This window comes from Lampetra planeri, chromosome 6 (genome assembly GCF_965212315.1).
Source record: "Lampetra planeri chromosome 6, kcLamPlan1.2.h2, whole genome shotgun sequence".
NCBI lineage: Eukaryota > Metazoa > Chordata > Hyperoartia > Petromyzontiformes > Petromyzontidae > Lampetra > Lampetra planeri.
The window spans coordinates 385,287-404,786 of record NC_136112.1 but is presented as its reverse complement, the minus strand read 5'-3'; the positions used below and the strand labels follow the sequence as shown (position 1 = coordinate 404,786).

Below are 19,500 nucleotides of genomic sequence, written 5' to 3'. Positions count from 1 at the left end.
CAAGTAGGGGGGGGGGGTGACAATGGCTGCTGTCTGCGGAATCCCAATTAAGGAACTTGCGCTGTCATTTTCAAAGTCAGAAAAATTGGGTATCTGACGCCGGCAGCAGTGAGCAAAGCGAGCCGCAATGTCCACCTCCACCGCGCGTTCTCTGTATGTCCCGCGTGCACGTGTGTGCGCGTGTATTTGGGCACGCATGTGTGTACGTGCAGGTGTATTTTTGGCAGGTGTTAGCGCGGTGACGGCGCGGCTTATTCGGAGAGACAGCGCCGGGCTTAGCGTGTTCCATGGGAGAGCCGCACTCTAACGCATTGTCGTTTCACATTACAAAGCACTGCAGATGTTTCACGTCCACAAAGCCGGGAGGGTGGGGGGGTTCCCCCTCCCCACAGGCCCCTTCCTCGGCCCAGGGTCACATTCACCGCTCCTAACAAATGCACATTGAACGTAAAATGAAATTCCTGCTCCTCTCCTGCTGTTGACTCAGTGGGAAAATACGAGAGTCCCAGTGGGCGGTGAGCCACGGAGTCCAAATAAATAAATTACACACCCGCTCTCTCTCTCTCTGGAAACACATCTGATGGGGGTTTGTGCGCACGCACAACTGCACATGCCGCCCTGTGCTCGTGCCGCACGTACCAGCACGTATAAAAAGACAAAGATCCCCCGTACAGCCTGAAAGAGACTGCTGGGGAAAGTGCTGGGAGCGAGCACCTATGAAGGCTGCATGGCACACGAGGGGGTGGGTGGCCAGTGGGTGGCCAGTACCACTCCCCAGTGCTGATGCTTACACACTGCTCACTTGAGGCCGAGTCGACCTAGGGGACGCCCAGGATCGGTTCCAATATTCGCCAATGTTATTGTTGGAGCACGAGGTAGTGCTAACCACTGTGCCACGATCCCCACATCTACATTTGGCACTCTGCACGAGGGCGGCATTGCGTAATAACAACGGCGGTGTTCGTCTACCCAGAAAAGCCTTGCGGAGTCTCACGGCGACTGCAGGGGAAGGTCCTACTCTCTGGGAATGTTGGGCCAGTGAATGATGTTGGGAGTGCTGTACGTGTGGGGAGAAAACTGGATGTGGAGAAATCCCCAAAGATTCAAGGCGACAACATTGAAAGCTTGACACAGACCCCCCTGCCGCACGACCATTTCCCAACCGCCACGAAGAAGCCTGAGCGACTTTGGGAACCTCGCAAATCTGTGTGTGATCCACCAACCCTCGTCGGCAAACGTAGGATTCACAGGCGTGCATCGCCACCACGGCGACTGGCTCAGCCGACCCCCCACTCCCGCCTCCCGCTCGCGAAACAACCCCCCCCCCGTCCCTGCCGTGGGCGGTAGAAGCTTGGCACCGCTACTCCGGCATCCGGCACAATTTCACCGCCGGGCAGCGAATGTGTTCCGACACCGCTTTCTCGGGGACCTTATGCAATGAGAGGCGTTTTCCAGTTTTTTTTTCCTCCCAGAGAGAGGGGCGCTCGGTCACGCGCTCCGTGCCGCACGCGCACCGCGGTTTGTTCCTGCAGCTGAGCAACCTCCCCCCCCCCATCCTGGCTGCTGCCCATCTCCGATCTCGAAGACCCAGAAAATATTTACGCAGCCCGGCATACCACAATCGGTATACCCCCTCTGATAGTCACGTGTCTACTACTGTCTATCAGCCACCCACAAACTCGTGAGTGCGGAATTAAGCCCTGGATGCGCCGATTCATCGGTAGAACTCGACTCTGGCGTTGACAATAAATGTGATGAATCTTGCCAATGAGAATAATCGTCTATGAACTATGCACATTATTTACTCACGATATGTGAATGTTTCGGCTCACGGAGGGGACAAGAGCTTACAAACAAGACGGGACCAAGGAGAAGGTGGCCCGTTCTCCTCCACTGTCACTGTCGTCTGGAACTGCTTCCCCCCTGCCAGCCGTGCCGTCAACTCCCAACCAAGTCCAGGCCCTTCTCTACCGCCTGTGACTCACGACCTCTCTCGCTCTCTGTACTGTATTAAATAAACACGCACGTCGTTTCTGCGCATCGTCTTGAGACCCGGTCTGAAGCGTTCTGTACCGAACCGAGAAATTAAAAAAGGGGACCGTGACAAACGAGGCGAGAAACGAATCGATTGCCGAACCAAATCGCGGCCGAGAGCGGCGACGATTCACCGCGTCGCCGGAGAAATGGGAACACGGGCGGCACGTCACACCAACCGCTCATTCTGGGCATCCCCGAGGTGCCACGGGGAGCCCGGGTGCCGGCGGCATTCCTGCCTCCTGCCGGAAAACTCATCGGCCCAGGCTCGGAAAAAGGCGTTCCTCCCAAGAGAGCGAGAAAAGTTCCACGAAGGGGTTCCGTCTTCCCCACGTGGGAGATGGGAGTGGGCGGGCGAGCACGGGTGGAGGTGGTCACACGCTTCTCCTCCGAAGAATGCATCCGACCCGATCCTTCGGGTGATGCTTCCCCCACCCTTGCGTAGCACCCCCCCCCCTCCTCCCCAACCTGGGGTGCGCGTCTGTGTTTGGCGGAGCTGTGTGTGTGTATATATCCCCGCGTGTTTGCACTTGCCCCAAGAGTGCATTAAGGCTACACGGGGGATCTTTGCATAGCCGCGTGCTGAGGTTGGGAGCACACATGTGCATCGGTGCGTCTTGTTGAGACTGCGTGCGTGTAGCTTCGTGTAAGCTGGGTGTGTATCGGAATGGGTAGTGGTGGTGTCGTAGCGGTGAGCAGCACGCTGCGCTATGAACCCAGCGACCAGAGTTCGATTCCAGCCCATGGTCAACACCAGTGATGATCATCTGAACCGGTGCTGGGCCTCCCCTAGGTCGATTCAGCCTCAAATAAGTACCTGGTGCCGTGTGTAAAATTATCGCCACTGGGGAGACAAAGGCAGTCCGGCGTGGTGTTGGCTACCCACCCCTTCGTGTGCCATGCCAGCCTTCATAGACGCTCATTAACAGCACTTGCCGTAAGAGTCTGTTCAGGCTCTACGGGGTCTTTGTCTTTTTTTCTTTTCGGTAAAGTCACGTAGGTAAAAATAAAAGAAATAATAAAAATAATAGAAATAATAATAGAAATTAAAGATTAAATATTTGTCTTTGTTTTGTGCACTGGAATGGGGGGTGTTGATGCACGGTGGCGTCAGGATGTGTGACTAGGTGGTACACTGGCTGTACGGTGGCGTCCGTCCGTGCTTGTGTGTTCATATGTGAGCGTGTTAGGGTGCGAGTATGCTGTTGTTTGTCAATGTGGGTTTGTGTTCGTTAAAGTGGTCGAGTGTTGGTACAAGTATGCGCTGCTGTATGTTAGTGTTAGTGTGTGAGAGTGCTAGCCAGGAAGGGCATGCGTGTACTTTATGAATGTGTCGGTGTGTTTGTGTGGATGTGGTTTAGCGTATTGGTTAGTGTGGGTGTCAGTGTACATGCTAGTGTTAGTGTGCATGTGTTATTGTGCGAGTGTGTGTGAGTGTTTTAGTACGTGCCAGTGTGTGTGTGTGTGCGTGGCTCCGCGTGTCGCTGCGCTGACACGCCGCCTTATAAGGAGCCCTCTCCCCTCGCGTCTCTCCGTGGCGTCCAACTCATTTATCTACGTTTCGCTCACAACTCTCGATACCAAAACGGGCGAGCGACGCGGGCGCTTTATCTGCAAAAAAGACTGCCGATCCGCATACCAGCGCTTATTTCATTATTATCCGCGACACCACACGGACCCGCACGGCCCTCCTGCCTTCCGACGGCACCTCCCTGGGGACGGGACATCTCGAGGTGGGCCCCGTCAGTCCCCCTCGGCTGGCATCCACCCTACGACCCGCTGGCTCGCTCGCTCGCTCGCTCACCGTCTTTCTTGAAAGCAGAAAAGCATTTCTCACTTTGTCAGTAGTCTGAAGCCAAGATGCACCACCACCCCCCCGGTCCAAAGGGAGGCACGCTAGCCACCCGCGCCCCGAGTCTCTCCACCCCCCCCCCCGTCCCGTCGCATCACACAGAGAGCCCGTCCCTGGCACGCGTCTCTCCGCCATTTACCGATTGAAAGGGGAATCAATGAATGGAAAGCACCGCGCCGTGCCGCTGGGTTTGAAGGGCAATTGCGGGCAGTGGCGGCCACCCAGGGGCACCGCACACACACGGGGAGGGGGGGGGGTGCGATGGCATCGCGCACGGATGGACCCAGGTGAACGCGCCGACTGTCACCTTGCACGCACGGGTACAAGCCTGTGCTGGGTATTTGTGTCTAGTGCATTTGTGTGTGCGTGTGTGTGAGTATTTGTGTGAGGGGTATGTGTGTGTAGAGTATTTGTATGGAGGATATTTGTGTGTGTGTGTGGAGATATTTGTGCGCGAGGTATTTTTGTGCGGGGTATTTGTGTGTGCGTGTTATTTGCACGTGTGATATTCAGAGAGTGCGTGTGCCCACCCCGTGACCTCTGGCTGCCCCCGACAGCCCAGGGTCACGTGGGGACCGTGCCACTAAGCCCTCTCGCTCGGCCACCACGTTTGATCCGAGGCTAAACGCGGCACGACGCTTGCCTCCAAAGTGGATCTGGTGGGGAGGGATGGGTGGGGAGGTAAGCCAGCAGGACACTGGGGGCACACAGGCAACTGGGCACCAGTCCGGGCACCAGCGGGTGACCCCGTAGCTCAGTGAGAGCCGATTTCTCTCGACAAAGTCGCGTTCAGCCGCTACGCAGTCAAACAATCAAAATGGTATCCTACTCGAATGAGCATTGAGGCATTGGTGCTCATCTCCTGCTTACAGCCCTGCCGAGCCAGTGGTGGAAATTCCACATTCCTATAGCGGGGACGAGCCTCTCGCTCTACCGCTTGAGCCACCCGGACGGCTCCAGGTAAAATGTACAGAGCTGCAGATTCTTGCTTGCAAAACTACTGGCGAAAAGGTCCACGTTGTTGACAGTTGTTGTTATTAGGCAACCGATCTGGGTGGAGTCCTGGCCAGACGCGCCACGATAAGTGTTCAGCGGTAGTCGTAGCGGAGACAAATATTATTGCGGCAGCCTTGTCTGTGTTGTGATAGCGCGCGATTCCCCGCACAGCCACAGGAACAACGCCAGACGGAGAGCGATGAGCCAGACAGACCCCCCCGTAGAGAGACAAAGCCGACCCCCACCCCGGCCATTAACAGGAAGAGCCGCTATGGTGCTGGGTGACAACCACGGCGTGTGAGTCACACCAGGTGCGCCGAGCGGACCGCGAGAAGGTGGGCGGTGGAGAGCCGTAGGTGGCCGGCCAGACACCACGTCGAGAGCAGTACTACCCACCCTTGCGGAGCTATGCTAGACTGTTGGGGCAAGTGCTGTTGACGAGCCCGTATTAAAGTGGGCAAGGCACATGAAGGTGTAGTAGGACCAACACCACGCCTGGCTGCCTTTGTCTCCCCAATGCTGATGTTTACACACCAGACCAGGTACTCATTTAACACTGAGTCGACCTAAGGGATGCCCAGGATCACTGTTTCTGGTCGTGAGTGAGAAACGAAGTCGGGTCGCCGGGTTGTTAACGCAGCGCGCTAACCGCGACTCGACCGCTCTCCCAAAGACGCACACACTCGCTGCCACAACCTCACGGGACAGAAAACACCGGTGCGACATGAGGGGCTCTGAGGGGGGGGAGGAGGAGGAGGAGGGGAAGAGCCCGCATCTTTGTCTAAAGTTCACGGCGAGCACGGACAGACAGCGGAGGACACGAGCCCACCGCCGGTGACAGCATCCGCTCGGTTTGGTCACGAGCGGCACCGCACGGCTGCCTGAAGTCCGATCTTCACGACTGCAGCGCCCTCACCCCCCAGCCCCCGAAACAAGTGTGGGATCTCACCTCAGTCTCGCTCGCCAGTAACAGCCCCGGCACGGACTCCGTCTCCAACTTCGCCTGCACTGCCATCTCCACCCCTGCCTCCGTTGTTGCCTCCATCCTCACCTCTCCCGTGCTCCCCTTCCTGACCCGGCGCGGCTCCAGCGGAGAGTGCGCCCGCCGTCACAGCTGCCCACACCGTTAGGTCTCCGCTCCCATCCCACTCCCGCCCTCGGCTGGCCCCGCCTGCCCTCCCCTCCCTCCCTCCCTCTCTTCTTCTCGACTCCCACTTTCCATCCTCGGCTCCCACATCTCTGTGACTCCTCCCAAAATCCCTCCTCCCCCACCTCTCCCCGTCACTCCGCTCTCTAAATCCGGCCGCGCGCTCCGATTGGCCGAGTGTGGGTAAGTGCATCACTTTGTCAAGTTTTATCTCCGCTGCTGATTTCCAGGGTCCCGAGCGCCGCTGACGCACGGGGTCACCTGTTGCTGCTGCTGCTGCTGTATTCGCGTGTGCGTGCATGGGTGAGTGCGTGAGTTCGTGCCAACACACGGGAGGGCACCAACACCCTCAAGCAAGCACTCGAACGAGATCACACACTCACTCGGGATTACACATAAAGCATCACACGCGCTCGCGCACACTCACTCACTCACACATAGGCACACGTGCTCACATATCACACAAAGGGATTACACACAAGCACATGCCCATACAAAGACAAATTTCACACGTATAGCCTTAACAGACTGCTGGGGGAAGTGTGTTAGCGAGCATCTCCGAAGGCTGACACGACGCATGACAGGGTGGGTCGTCACCACCACGCCCGGCTGCCTTTGTCTCCTCAGTGCGGATGTTGCTCACACACCAGGCCAGGCTCTCAATTGAGCCAAATATGTAGCACTATCACTGGTCGTAAGTGTGAATCTAACTCGGGTCGCCATATTTGTAGCGCAGCGCGCAAACCACTGCACCCACCAGCGGGGCGTGCTGCTGGCCACCCAGCCCCTCGTGTGCCGTGCCGGCCTCCATAGGTGCTACTCGCTAACAGCACTTGCCTCGAAATTCTGTGAAAGGCTATCCGGAGAAGATCTGACACGCAAAAACAACAACCGCTGTGCAATACGAAGTGGCGGTGACGTCACCACGGCACTTGTGCCAAGCTAAGTGCACACACACACACACTCACGCACTACTCAAGCGTATGACACACGCACTCGCACGCGCGCTCGCTCAGGCCGCCACCGTGCCCAGAGCTCGCTGCTTTGAATCACTTGGCGCGGAGGAGGAGGAGGAATGCAGCGGGCTCTGCTTACTTAAGGCCTCTATGGTCCCTCGTGGAATTACGGGGCTTTGCCTCCACATACCAGACATTCTCAATCTGCCGGCAACTCGTCAGTGTGCCGAGCCCTGTGCGGACTACCGCTATGACATCACACGGCCTCTGAGCTTCTCACCTGCGCAGCCCCCACACCTGTGCTGGCCCAGTGCGGGGCCCCGCCATCGGTCCCCACAGGTAGCTACCGTCTCTCCATGGCCCGGCTGCCTCCTGTCTTACCCGCTCTGCTCTGGGTCCAAAGGCTTCCTCTCACAAAATCCCCGGAGCCCAGCTGCATTTGCCACGCATCCTTGTTGCACTTCAGGGCCCGATCATCTCTCTCACGTGTTCCAGTTAGACACTGGGGCCCAGCCGCCCCTCAACGCCATCCCCGCTCACATTTGGTCGCAGCGTGTCCGACGTTCCGGTCCACGCGTTGGGGGCTTCTTTGAAGAGTCTTGAAGAAGCTGTATCGTTCAGCTCCTTCGTAATTGTAAAAAGTCCCAGCAAAATTAAAGAAGCTCCCAGCATTTGGAGCGAAACGTCAGACTTCGTGCCGAACAAACCGTGGTACAACCCGAGCACGCACCGCAGAGATGTATCAGCGTAGATATCAACCCCCACGGCACACACATTGGTGAACAACACCGAGGCCTGGACCCCCCCCCCCACCTTCTTCCCGAGCCTGGAACCCCTCAATCCGCTGGGCTCCCTCTGCGGCACTTTGCCATCGCGTTGGACGGAATCCCTCTCGGTGCGGGCACGCTGCCAACTCTCGATTCCCTCCCCCCCCACCCCCACTTTAATCTACAAAAATAATATACCGTAATAATAACGTCATTTATTAATGCGGGAAAGCCTCGGTAAAGTCTCCAGACTTCTTGGGGAGGGTTTCATGCCGCAACGTTTGGCCAATTGCTTCATAACTAAGGAGCGTTTTGTGTGGGAGGGAACGGGAGCAGCAGGACAGGAACCCCTGCATCACGCTGGCACGAGGAACTACTACAAGCGCCACGTAACCCTCCAGGTACAGCGCTGCCACCATCTCCAAAGCCACCACCGCCCAGCCCTCGGTGGGTGGCCCTCGTGCACACTCCCTTATTTGGTAGCGAGTCCAATCGGCGTGAGGAGGGAGTCTTCAGAAGGGCAGGAGCTATCAGCTCATCGGCCGCACCCCCCCCACGCCATTCCCGCACGTGACACCTGCGGCTCGCGCCGTCCCAGGACCGCTTCACGTCCCAATACGGCTCATCGCAGCCAGCTTGTGTCAATCTCGCCTGTGAGTCCACTTAGCATCGGCGCCAATTGTAAACGATTGTATCTTAAAATAATAAATTGATACGTGGTAGAATTACATTTTGAGCTGACTTGTCACGAATTTAATGTTTCATATATTTTTGTGCCTTTTGTCATTTTCAAAATAAAGGTTATTTTGGGTTAGATCGCGTAAATATAAATGTGTCATTAACCCATCACCACGCGACACAGCCAATTACTAAGGCTTGTGACTTAAACAAAATGTGCCAATTCGTTATTACTTCAGCACACCGTTGGAGAGTACACCAGCAATATTGACAATTTGAGTACAACGTTTCGCTGGTGATTACAATCAGCAGCATACGGTCGTGATAAAGATACCTTCATTAAAAATGCTCATAGACAACAGTGCACCAACCTTGTACTAGAGGATGACCACTCAAAGTTAGCATGACAGGACAATGTACGAGGTGTCTGCAATCGCCTCTTGTCTACGTCAGATGGTGCCAACTTCTGGCGTGCCCTGCTACGGAGGCATTCATCGCGTGGCAATCAAATGGAAATGTTTATATTTTTTCTTAGAGCTGGAATTCGCCAAATTAGGTGACAACCGAGTGAGCCGTGATGGTTCCTTTGTGTGGACTTTGGTGAGTGGCCAGAGACCAGGATCCCGCTGCACTCGAGCGCCCGGTCTACTCGCGAGTGACTCGGAGCGCAAACGCCGACGTTGACTGGTGGCAGCTGTGCCGGCTCGGCACCCTTGCCCGGGGTGAATCTTTGAGCCGCACAGCTTCGCACGGATCGTAGTCAAATGTTTTTTACCATAAACTCTGTGGAATCGCCCCTGCCGATCACTCCCCTCTCATCTCACTCAACTCCACCTCCACTGATTCTCCTATCTCTCTCCTCTCATCTCACCACACTCCCCACCTCCAAGCACTCTCCGCTCCAGCAGCCAAGGATCTCTGTCGAAGCCCCCAGTCAAACTCCACTCAGTGGGAGGCCGCTCATGCCACTCGGCGGGAATTTGCTTTCCCCAAACATCCATGCTGTCGACACCCTGCCCCTGTTCATGTCCTGCCTGAAGAACTTCATTTTTTCCTTCTGCCTATGGACTCACTGCCTCTTTCTTAGTCACTATAAACAAAACACGCTCACCGTTGCCGCACGGCCTCTTGAGATGCGGTCGCATTTAGACACCGCACCCCGACTGCGAAAGTTTTGTAGGCGAGCTGAATGTTATCACAGCTTCATGGCTCCCCTCCCCCCGGGCCGTGGGGTAGCGGTGGAGAGGAGGACGCGAGAATGTGGGCCGCGGCAAGCGGCGGGACGCGGTGGGACGCGGCGGCGAGAGACACGGGGGAGCCTTTAAGGGTGCGTAATGCAGACTCGCACCGAGCACACAAACCAACGCAGCGGCTGGGCCGCCGGGCGCTAGGCCACCGAGACGGCGGCATTGAGCTCCTCCCACCCGGCGTGCCCCACGGGGTCTAGCGCGACGTGCCGCGTGGGCTTTGCGCAAAACTCGACTTCTGATTCCCCGCGGCTGCCGCGTCTCGGTCAGCGTGTCCGTTGGCAGAAAAGTGGCCATGCGCCTATCGCGTAAACACGTGAGGGTACACGTTATATATATAAACTAGGTCGTGTAACTGGGGCCTGCGAGTGCAGACCTTGAGGCCCTTATATAGGAACACTGTAGCCCGTCTCCAGATGATATCGGTCGGGTTTGTTTACGCACTTCACAGCAGTCAACGGCAACGCCCAGCGCGAGCAAACTCACGCTATCGCACCCCCCCACCTCTCTCTCATCGCCCCACGTGCCCCCCACCACTAGAGGGAGTAACGATGCAAAACCACCAATTCACATGGTTCTTCCATACGGTGCATGTGTCAAACGGCGTCGGAAGGTTTCCCCGACTCCCATAGCCAACCCAAGGCTGCTACGTTCACATCACGACTCTTTAAGGGAATCATGACAATTTATCGAAGATAATTGTTACGCCGCTATCCGTGACAGCTGCCACCTACCACAGGCGTGATCTACACTAGCCGCTGCCTGCCACAGCACCCGGTCAACCATGAACACAGCTTGCCACGCACTCGATCTGCCACTGTACGGGCAAGGGGAGTGTGGCGGAATGGTATTACCGGGAAGCGCAACTTACCCACGAATCTCTCGCCGGCCAGGACTCCCACCGGCGCACACCGCCACCTCCTCGCTGGTCCTGGAAGATCGTCTCGCCGCTCCGAGCGACACCGTCAGACCTGCTGGCACCGTCCATGCCGTCGCCGGTGTCGGCGGCTGGTACCGCCTGCTCCCGTCGCTTTGGCGGCTTTCGCCGCAAGTAAATCGCCTTACGCCGGCTCAGGTGCGAAGTGCCGGTGCGATCCAAGTTCGTCATATTCATACCCAGGGCCCAGGTCCTCTCGCCGTCCCGTGCATCGCTCGGCTCCTCCGTGTCGTCGTCCTCCTCTGCAGCACGATGAGGAGGATGCTCCACCTTGTCGGGAGGCTCCGACCGCCCGGGATCGCTACCCTCAGTGTCATCAGCGTTGTCCGTACGGCCTCTCGTCGCTTTCACATCCAGGTAGATGCAGCGTTTGGGGACGGAGCCCTGCGGCTGCGCCGACACCGGCTCAGCCTCCTCCTTCTCCTCCGCATTCTCCTCCTCCGCCTCCTTCGCTTTCTCCATCTGTGTCTCGGTGAGGAAGGAGCACCACGACTTGGGCCTGCACATACGAATTATCCGGGGCCCTCCTTTCCGGCGGAAAAAGTTGGCCGAGTTGGCGGCATCTGGCGGCGCACTGGCCGGTGGCGCGTCGGCCGGCGGCGCGCCTCCCGGTGGCCCCGTGACGGGTGGCACAATGAATGGTGGCTGCCGTCTGCTTGGCGCGGTTGTCCCCACTTCCCCTCGGCGCGGGGAAGCCGACTCTGGCGGTGCAGCAATGCGATCGCCGCTCGAGCCGTCCAGGCCGCCGGTGGCGGCGGCGGCGACCCCACGCGGCACGTCGTAGCTGCTCGTGCCGCCGCCCGGTGCGGCCAGGCCGAAGGTGGCCTTGCCGTGGCCGAGGGCCCCGTCGGGCCGGGCGTGGGGCTTGCCGGATGTGTAGAGCGAGTCGCCGTCGCTCAGCTTCTGCAACGCGTGGAGCGAGACGGGCCGGCGCAGGGTGGCGGCGTCGGAGGCCTCGCCCTCCTTCTCCTTGCGCAGCGCGTACTGGGACGCACTCCTCCTCAGCGCCGTCGAAAACTCGAGCCTCTTCCTGCAGGGCGAGTCCGCTCCACGGTCGCCCCACACGCGGCTGCCCCTCACCGAGGAGTTCCGCGTCAACGGTCTCGGCACGGGGGCGGCCGTCGCCGTCGCGGAGTCTCCGACGGCCTCTGCGGCGATGATGGCCGCCTCCCGGCTGGGAGAGCTGGCACCTTGGATGCCATGCAGCAGCGACGACGAGAGCAGGTCGTCCACGGTGAAGGTCGGGGAGACGTCTCGGACGCCGCGTGCGGTCGTGCCGTTCCCTAGACGCTCACTGTAACACCCGTGGAAGACCGCGCGAGCGGAGTGCGCGGCGGTGGCGTCGCGGGCGGACTGGGCGGCGCCGCCCGCGTCTCTACCGCTTGTGCCGCGCGCGATGGCGAGCTCGGAAGGGCGCACGCATCGTGCCTCCTCCACGTACCCCGATCCGATCGGGGTAGTGGCCGGCGCCGGACGAACAGCGGAGCGCGCGTCTCCGGGCCGCGCGCCGCAAGCGGAGGGCCGCGTCCGGGTTTCGGTCTCGCCCTCATCCGGGGCCAAGCGAACTTTAAACCCCCTCCGCGGGCTTTGCGAGAGGTCAGCGATGGGCGGCTCCAGCTTCTGCGTTTCCATCTCCCCGAGCAACAGCCTCTCGCCGAGCACTCCCACACAAGCGCCCTCCTGTGGCAGCTGGGCAGAGGCCCTGGTCTGCCAATCCTGACGTGCACCGGCATCCCCATCCGGATGCGGCTGCAATTCACTTTGTACCTGCTGAAAACCGCCGCCGGACGACTGCAATGTATTCGGGGGTTGCGGCAGCAAAGCACCGTGGGTTGAGGATTTCCAGTGGTCACTGGAGAGGAGCGATGACTTGGTGGTCTCTCTGAAGGGAGGTAGAGATGATTTGTGGCTCGCTTTCGAGAGCGGTGGTGAAGGCTTCCAAGTCGCTCTGAAAGATGATGGCGGAGATGATTTCCGGTCCTCCTTCAATGAGGATGGTGGTGGTGGTGATTTCTGGCTGTCTCTGTATGAGGATGGTGGTGATGACTTCCGGCTGTCTTCGTATGAGGATGGTGATGATGATTTCTGGCCGTCTCTGTATGAGGATGGTGGTGGTGATGAGTTCCGGCTGTCTCTATTTGAGGATGGTGGTGATGATGATTTCTGGCTGTCTCTGTATGAGGATGGTGGTGATGACTTCCGGCTGTCTTCGTATGAGGATGGTGATGATGATTTCTGGCCGTCTCTGTATGAGGATGGTGGTGGTGATGAGTTCCGGCTGTCTCTATTTGAGGATGGTGGTGATGATGATTTCTGGCTGTCTCTGTATGAGGATGGTGGTGATGACTTCCGGCTGTCTTCGTATGAGGATGGTGGTGGTGATGATTTCTGGCTGTCTCTGTATGAGGATGGTGGTGATGAGTTTCGGCTGTCTCTATTTGAGGATGGTGGTGGTGATGATTTCCAGCTGTCTTCGTATGAGGATGGTGGTGATGATTTCCGGCTGCCTTTGTATGAGGATGGTGGTGATGACTTCCGGCTGTCTTCGTATGAGGATGGTGGTGGTGATGATTTCCAGTTGTCTTTGGATGAGGACCGTGGTGGTGATGAGTTCCGGCTGTCTCTATTTGAGGATGGTGGTGGTGGTGATGAATTCTGGATATTTCTGTTTGATGATAACGATGGTAATGATTTCTGTCTGTCTTCGTATGAGGATGGTGGTGGTGATGATTTCCTGTTGCCTCTCAACCAGTTTGGAGTTGCTCGGTGCTCTGAGCCGCTCGGTGCGATCTTCTGCGATTGGGATCGAGCCAGGCCCAGTCGCTCCTTGTGCTCCAGAGTGTAGTCAGTGCCAAACTGGAAGGGCAATGATTCGTTCGCCTGGAACTTCTGCGCACGCTCACGCACAGAGCTGCTCCTGCCCAGAGTCCCCGACATGAGCACGGAGTCTGGGGGGCCAAAGCATCCTTATTAGCAACATCATTCATTCGCATCATTATCATCACCACCATCGACCAAACATCCACATCAAAACAATCATCTGGGTGGGTTGAAATGCTTGTGAGGTGCTGGCAAAAGTCTAGAAATTCAGAATTTGTTCGGTGAATAATTGATATTAGTTAGAAATAAAAGAATAACTTCCAGGCCTTTGTCAATTCGTTGGTGAATGAAGGCATGGCGTGTGAGTCATGCAAGTCGACGTGACCTTACTTCACCGTACTTAACTCACCGCTTTGGTCAATGTGGAGTGTCGAGGGACTCGGAACCGGCTAAGATATCATTCGCACCTGATGCAGGAATTGAACTCATGTTGGCGGGTTTACAGTACAGCATGCTAGAAACTGCACTATTGTTCATAATCACTTCCAAAATCACAATACCAAGAAATCAATTAGAAACGAGATCAAAATGTATGGGCCAAATGATCAGATTGTTACACTCGGTGCAGAACACTTGGCGATGTTAATAAAGGAATTCTCAAGTCAGGCGGCTTCATGGAAGAGTGTGTGGCTTCGCAATCGGAAGGTCTTGAGTTAAAATCCTGGTCGGAGGATGACTTAGCCAATAATTCCTCTAACTACCACTTTGTGGGGAAGTGAAGAGTGCTTGTCCTATGGGTAGACTTGGCACAACCACAGGAATTCGGAATCTCCACCACGAGCTCACTGCTATAAACAAGGACATTACTTTTGACTTTGAATGTTACAAGTGAGTAACCTGACAAACAAAATCCAAGGTGATGATGATGATGATGGTGGTGGACATGACTGATGACCTCATTACCTGTGTAGATGTTTCTTTTACCAAGATAGGAGCTCATAGATGACTTGTCGTGACTCGCCTGGCCCATGTCTATCTGCAACACACACACACCACCAAGCCATGTGACACCACACCACTGCACACCACCCCATGCCACACACACACACCAAGCCACATCACATGACACCACCCCATACCAAGGCAAGTAAAACCAATAGATGTTATTACAAAAAACCTTGGAAACAAGATGTTTCATCTCAAGTTTTAATCCAAGTAAAATCATTTAATGATATAAAATGTACGCACCGAAACACGCCGGAACCACATCAAATACTTGTAGGCGAATGGGAAAGTGTGCAACGTAGCACCAAGTACAATTATACACGAGTTCTTTATCTCCGTCCGGATGGATCCCGCCACTTCTGGGTAGCAAGCCCAGCTTCTTGTATCTTACATCGCTACTCCACTGTCCAATACATCGATGCTTGGGGGGGGGGTGCCGAGCCAGCCTGGCGTGGCTCAGGGAGGCTAGGGGCGCACGCAATGAACAAATCGGGACGCCTGTAGACAATGCGGTGACGCTGCGCTTGAGTTGTATTGACTGACATCGCACGTAAGGAACACCAGTCGTTAGCCTCACCCTTGCCCTGCTTGGCCCAGAGCTAGATTCAGGTGCCTTGTGGGGCCAGCGTATCAGGGTTTGGTTGTGGCTCCGCATGGCAACGAGCCAGTGGAAAACAATCTGTACTGGAATGGCCCTGCGATGGCTCAGCTAGGATGTGCCAGTGGAAGAGGGGTGAGAACTCCCTAGAGTCACTCACTCCACTACTAGCACCACCATAGCAGCAGCTATCGTTTTCGCGGCGAGACATGAACCACGACAGGTCCGGCAGAGACAGTCTCCCGGTCCGCGGACTCACCAGTGCACCGTGGTCCGTGGCCCGGGACCCTCCCTCCCTGCGACTCGCCACTCCACCACTGAGAGCCACGGAGGTGAGGAGCCGCGTGTCGCCGTATCGCGAGCGGCCGCGGTGGGTCCTGGCGTCCCACCGTCCGACTGGCTCCTCGTCCTCGCTGGAGCCCCCGTCCACGGCCCTGGGCAGGTCGGTACCGCCGCTGTAAGTGTGGGAAAGTCCCAACCCGTGGCTGGGAGCAGCGTACGCACCGCAATCTGGCTCCAACTGCGCGTCAGAGCACACGATCTCCCGTTGCACGGCTCTAGATGGCATTTCTAGAGGACGAAATAATGGAGACAAAGAGGCACATTTAAACACACGTGTGGCATCGACAGCTACCACCATCACCGTGACCATATCACCACCGCCGTGACTAAAAAAGCCGCCCCCCGTGACCCGATAAGCATGACTGCATCACCACCACCGTAACCAAATAACCCCTACTGTGACCGTATCGCGACAACCGGGACCACAACTCCACTACGGCTGTATCGCTGCCCTTGGTACAGAGGGGTGAGACACGAATACACAAACTCATGCTGCAGAAACACTCCTCACAGCGCAAAAACACGCGGCGCATCAACCAGCCAGACGATACCTCCAAACAACAACCAGACAAAACCTCGACACAACACCCATCCGGTACGATCAGGACCGAACACAGCGAGTGGGAAAAAACCCTGTTTTGCTGGAGAGTATGGCTGTTAGTTTGTAAAAACTTTGTTAAATTGGTTGAACAGATTCTTCTGAAAAACTAATCTCACTCAAGACCAGGACTCGGATTTAAACATCATGGTTTTTTTTATGATGCAATAGATTAAAAACAGAAGACAAATTTTCATTTGTATAAGTATGTAGCGAGTTTTGCTACTTCTAATTGTAGCTTATTCGAGGACATTTACAGGCCAAGCGGTGGCACAGCGGTTAGCTCAGAGCGCTCTGAACCCCGCGACCAGAGTTCCCGTCCCGGCCATGGCTTGCAGCCATGGGGATTTTTATTTTAACTGGTCCTGGGCCCCCCCCACCCCATTCACCAACTTCCACTGAAAAGCACGGTGAAACATGGTCAACCACCACGACTGACACAGCAAGGGGCCTTCATCCAGTAGTGTTGTGATTTAAATTTGCTCCATTGTGGTGACCAAAGTCACGCTTACAAATGAGGCTATTATCTTGGACTCTTGAATTCACACCCGGTTAAACAAAATAAACTTTTAATTAAAAGGGCCGTGAACTATTGTTGATGGCCTTTATATTAACCTGGTAAGAGTCCAGAGGTCACACGTGTCTTTTTAAGACCTGGATTTAAGAAAATCCAAAACAACAGAAAAATACACATGTACCACCAAAGCATAGAAAATACACCATTCGATACATTATTATTATATGCTGATGTGGAATTCAGTCATTCGAAGTCTTAAGCCACAGGTGAGGAGAAACTTGTTACAGATTCATTGGCAGCATCGGGCAGCAGGGTGGCGCCGTGGCAAAGCTCGTGCCTCACAGCACGAAGGACCTGGGTTCGATTCCCGACTTGGGCTCCTTTCTGTGTGCAGTTTGTATTCTCTCTGCCTGTTCTGCATGAGTTTCCTCCCATAGATTTAAAAAAAACATACTACCATGTAATAAGGTTGGGGAAAAATGTACCACATGGACAAACCCAAACCATAAACACGGTTGAATTCCAAACAAATAAACTGAAAAAGAGACGTTTAATTATGCGTGAGTGTCTTCTTATGAAACGGCTGCATTTCTGCTTGGCAAATAAATAATTGAAACCTGAACGAGACGCAACACGAACGCGCAGAAAGGACAGACGCAAGAGCATTCCAGGTGTGGGTGGGGAGGGAGGTATCATCTACCGATGTACTAACATTTGACAAATTTAGCCCTTTAATGACTTTTGGCCAAATTTATCGTTAAGTAAATTGTCACTGGGGACTCCCCCACCCACTGCTAACATCAGTGGGGAATTAGGCTGCCACCTTTTCCCACAATACCAACGCAGACACATTACTCAGTGGGCCCAGGTCTGTTCTCAAGGCTGTGCAGTCTCCTGTAGTAAATGTCACACGCCAAAACCGTGCCAGGTCCCCCAAGCACACATGCTGATGCCAGGACTATCCGTGTCAAACCCGGACAGGTGGCAACCCGTGGGAAAGTGATATCTAAACCGGTCTTGCCCCCCCCCTTCACTCCAAGCCCCCCAACTTCACCTACTCGCACTGACCAGTGTGGTGAAGTATGGTCAAACAAGTCCCATGACTAATATAGTGGGGAGAGGCCTTCATCCAGCAGTGGACTTAAAAACGGTTGTAATTGATTACTACTAGTAAGTGTACATCTGGTGAACACGGCTGTACACGGCGCGTGTGGTGCGTGTGTAATGGGGGGACAGACACGAGAGACGGGCAGGACAAAGTGAATGGTGCCTCCTCGTGAATCGATTCCAAGCTGCCGCTAGTGCAAGGTGCGAGAGACGCGGTCGGGGCTGGCGACGTTTGGCGACCTCTGTCCGGGGTTGCCCATTGGCAACCCTCGACTCACAATGTGACAATCGCCTCCGCCATCAGCGGGAACCCAAGGTGCAGCAGCAGCAGCATCGCTACCGAAGGGACATCACAAGAACAATGATGTCGGCAGGGGGGTTACGGGAGGATAACGATCCTGCCATTGTGTGGTTTGTGTTGAGCCAGTGTAATGTGTGTATGCAATGTGTGTGTGTGTGCAATGTGTGTGTGTGTAATGTGTGTAGTGTGTGTGTAATGTGTGTGTGTGTAATGTGTGTAGTGTGTGTGTGTAATGTGTGTGCAATGTGTGTATACTGAGTGTAATGTGTGTAGTGTGTGTGTAGTGTGTGTGTGTAGTGTGTGTGTGTAGTGTGTGTGTGTGTGTGTGTATGTAGTGTGTGTAATGTGTGTGTAATGTGTGTGTAATGTGTGTGTAATGTGTGTGTGTAGTGTGTGTGTAGTGTGTGTGTAGTGTGTGTAATGTGTGTGTAGTGTGTGTGTAGTGTGTGTAGTGTGTGTAGTGTGTGTAATGTGTGGTGTGTATGTGTGGTGTGTGTGTAATGTGTGTAGTGTGTGTGTGTAGTGTGTGTGCGTGTGGTGTGTGTAATGTGTGTGTAGTGTGTGTGTAGTGTGTGTAATGTGTGGTGTGTGTGTGGTGTGTGTGTAATGTGTGTGTGCCACAGAACCGGTAACACAGCGGGCGTGACGGGTGTACAACAATGCGTGGCACGGGAGGTAATGTGGTGACGGCGGTGTGGGGGGTGATGGTGGCGGTGTGGGGGGTGATGGTGGCGGTGTGGGGGGTGATGGTGGCGGTGTAGGGGGGGTGATGGTGGAGGTGTGGGGGTTGATGGTGGCGGTGGGGGGGGGGTGATGGTGGCGGTGTGTGGGGGGTGATGGTGGCGGTGTGTGGGGGGTGATGGTGGCGGTGGGGGGGTGATGGTGGCGGTGTAGGGGGGGTGATGGTGGCGGTGTGTGGGGGGTGATGGTGGCGGTGTGTGGGGGGTGATGGTGGCGGTGTGTGGGGGGTGATGGTGGCGGTGTAGGGGGGGTGATGGTGGAGGTGTGGGGGTTGATGGTGGCGGTGGGGGGGGGTGATGGTGGCGGTGTGTGGGGGGTGATGGTGGCGGTGTGTGGGGGGTGATGGTGGCGGTGGGGGGGTGATGGTGGCGGTGTAGGGGGGGTGATGGTGGCGGTGGGGGGGTGATGGTGGCGGTGGGGGGGTGATGGTGGTGGGGGGGGCGCTGCCTCGCGTGTGGATCAGAGAGGACTCCGGTCGATGCTGTTGCCCCACAGCTGCAACTACCAATGCCCACGGCTACCGCTAAACCTACCGAACGTCAACAGAAAAGATTGCGTTGTGCCCCGGGTGGGTTTTAATTCATACAAGGCGTTAGAATGTGATCTCAAGGGCCGTGAGTGATAACAAGAAGCTCAACAACAAACCACGACCAAGACTGCGGCAGTGTGACAAACACTGTCGCCTCAGAATCAGAACGCTCGACCTGCAAGTACCCCAACAACCACGACCAACACAGTCACCAACAACATGAACACGGCAACCACCTTTACAACAACAACCACCAACACAGCAACCACCATTACCACAACCACCACCACCACCACTGGACCCGTGCACCGAACCCGGCCGCGCTTTT

General features: G+C 55.8%; 1 protein-coding gene across 8 annotated transcripts in view; it reads right to left on the bottom strand.

Moving 5' to 3' along the window:
* LOC144719309 (uncharacterized) overlaps positions 1–19,500 on the bottom strand; it is a 39,979-nt gene that overhangs the window by 12,373 nt on the left and 8,106 nt on the right. For 7 of the 8 annotated variants that reach the window (XM_078595139.1, XM_078595132.1, XM_078595137.1 and 4 more), the window contains exons 2-4: positions 15,297–15,607; positions 14,398–14,470; positions 10,549–13,562 (exon numbers count right to left, since the gene is read on the bottom strand). In XM_078595139.1, the coding sequence (XP_078451265.1) occupies positions 10,549–13,562; positions 14,398–14,470; positions 15,297–15,605 (3,396 nt within the window). In that variant the 5' untranslated portion in view covers positions 15,606–15,607. The remainder of the gene's footprint in view (positions 1–10,548; positions 13,563–14,397; positions 14,471–15,296; positions 15,608–19,500) is intronic. The other variant, XM_078595138.1, reaches the window with a different exon arrangement.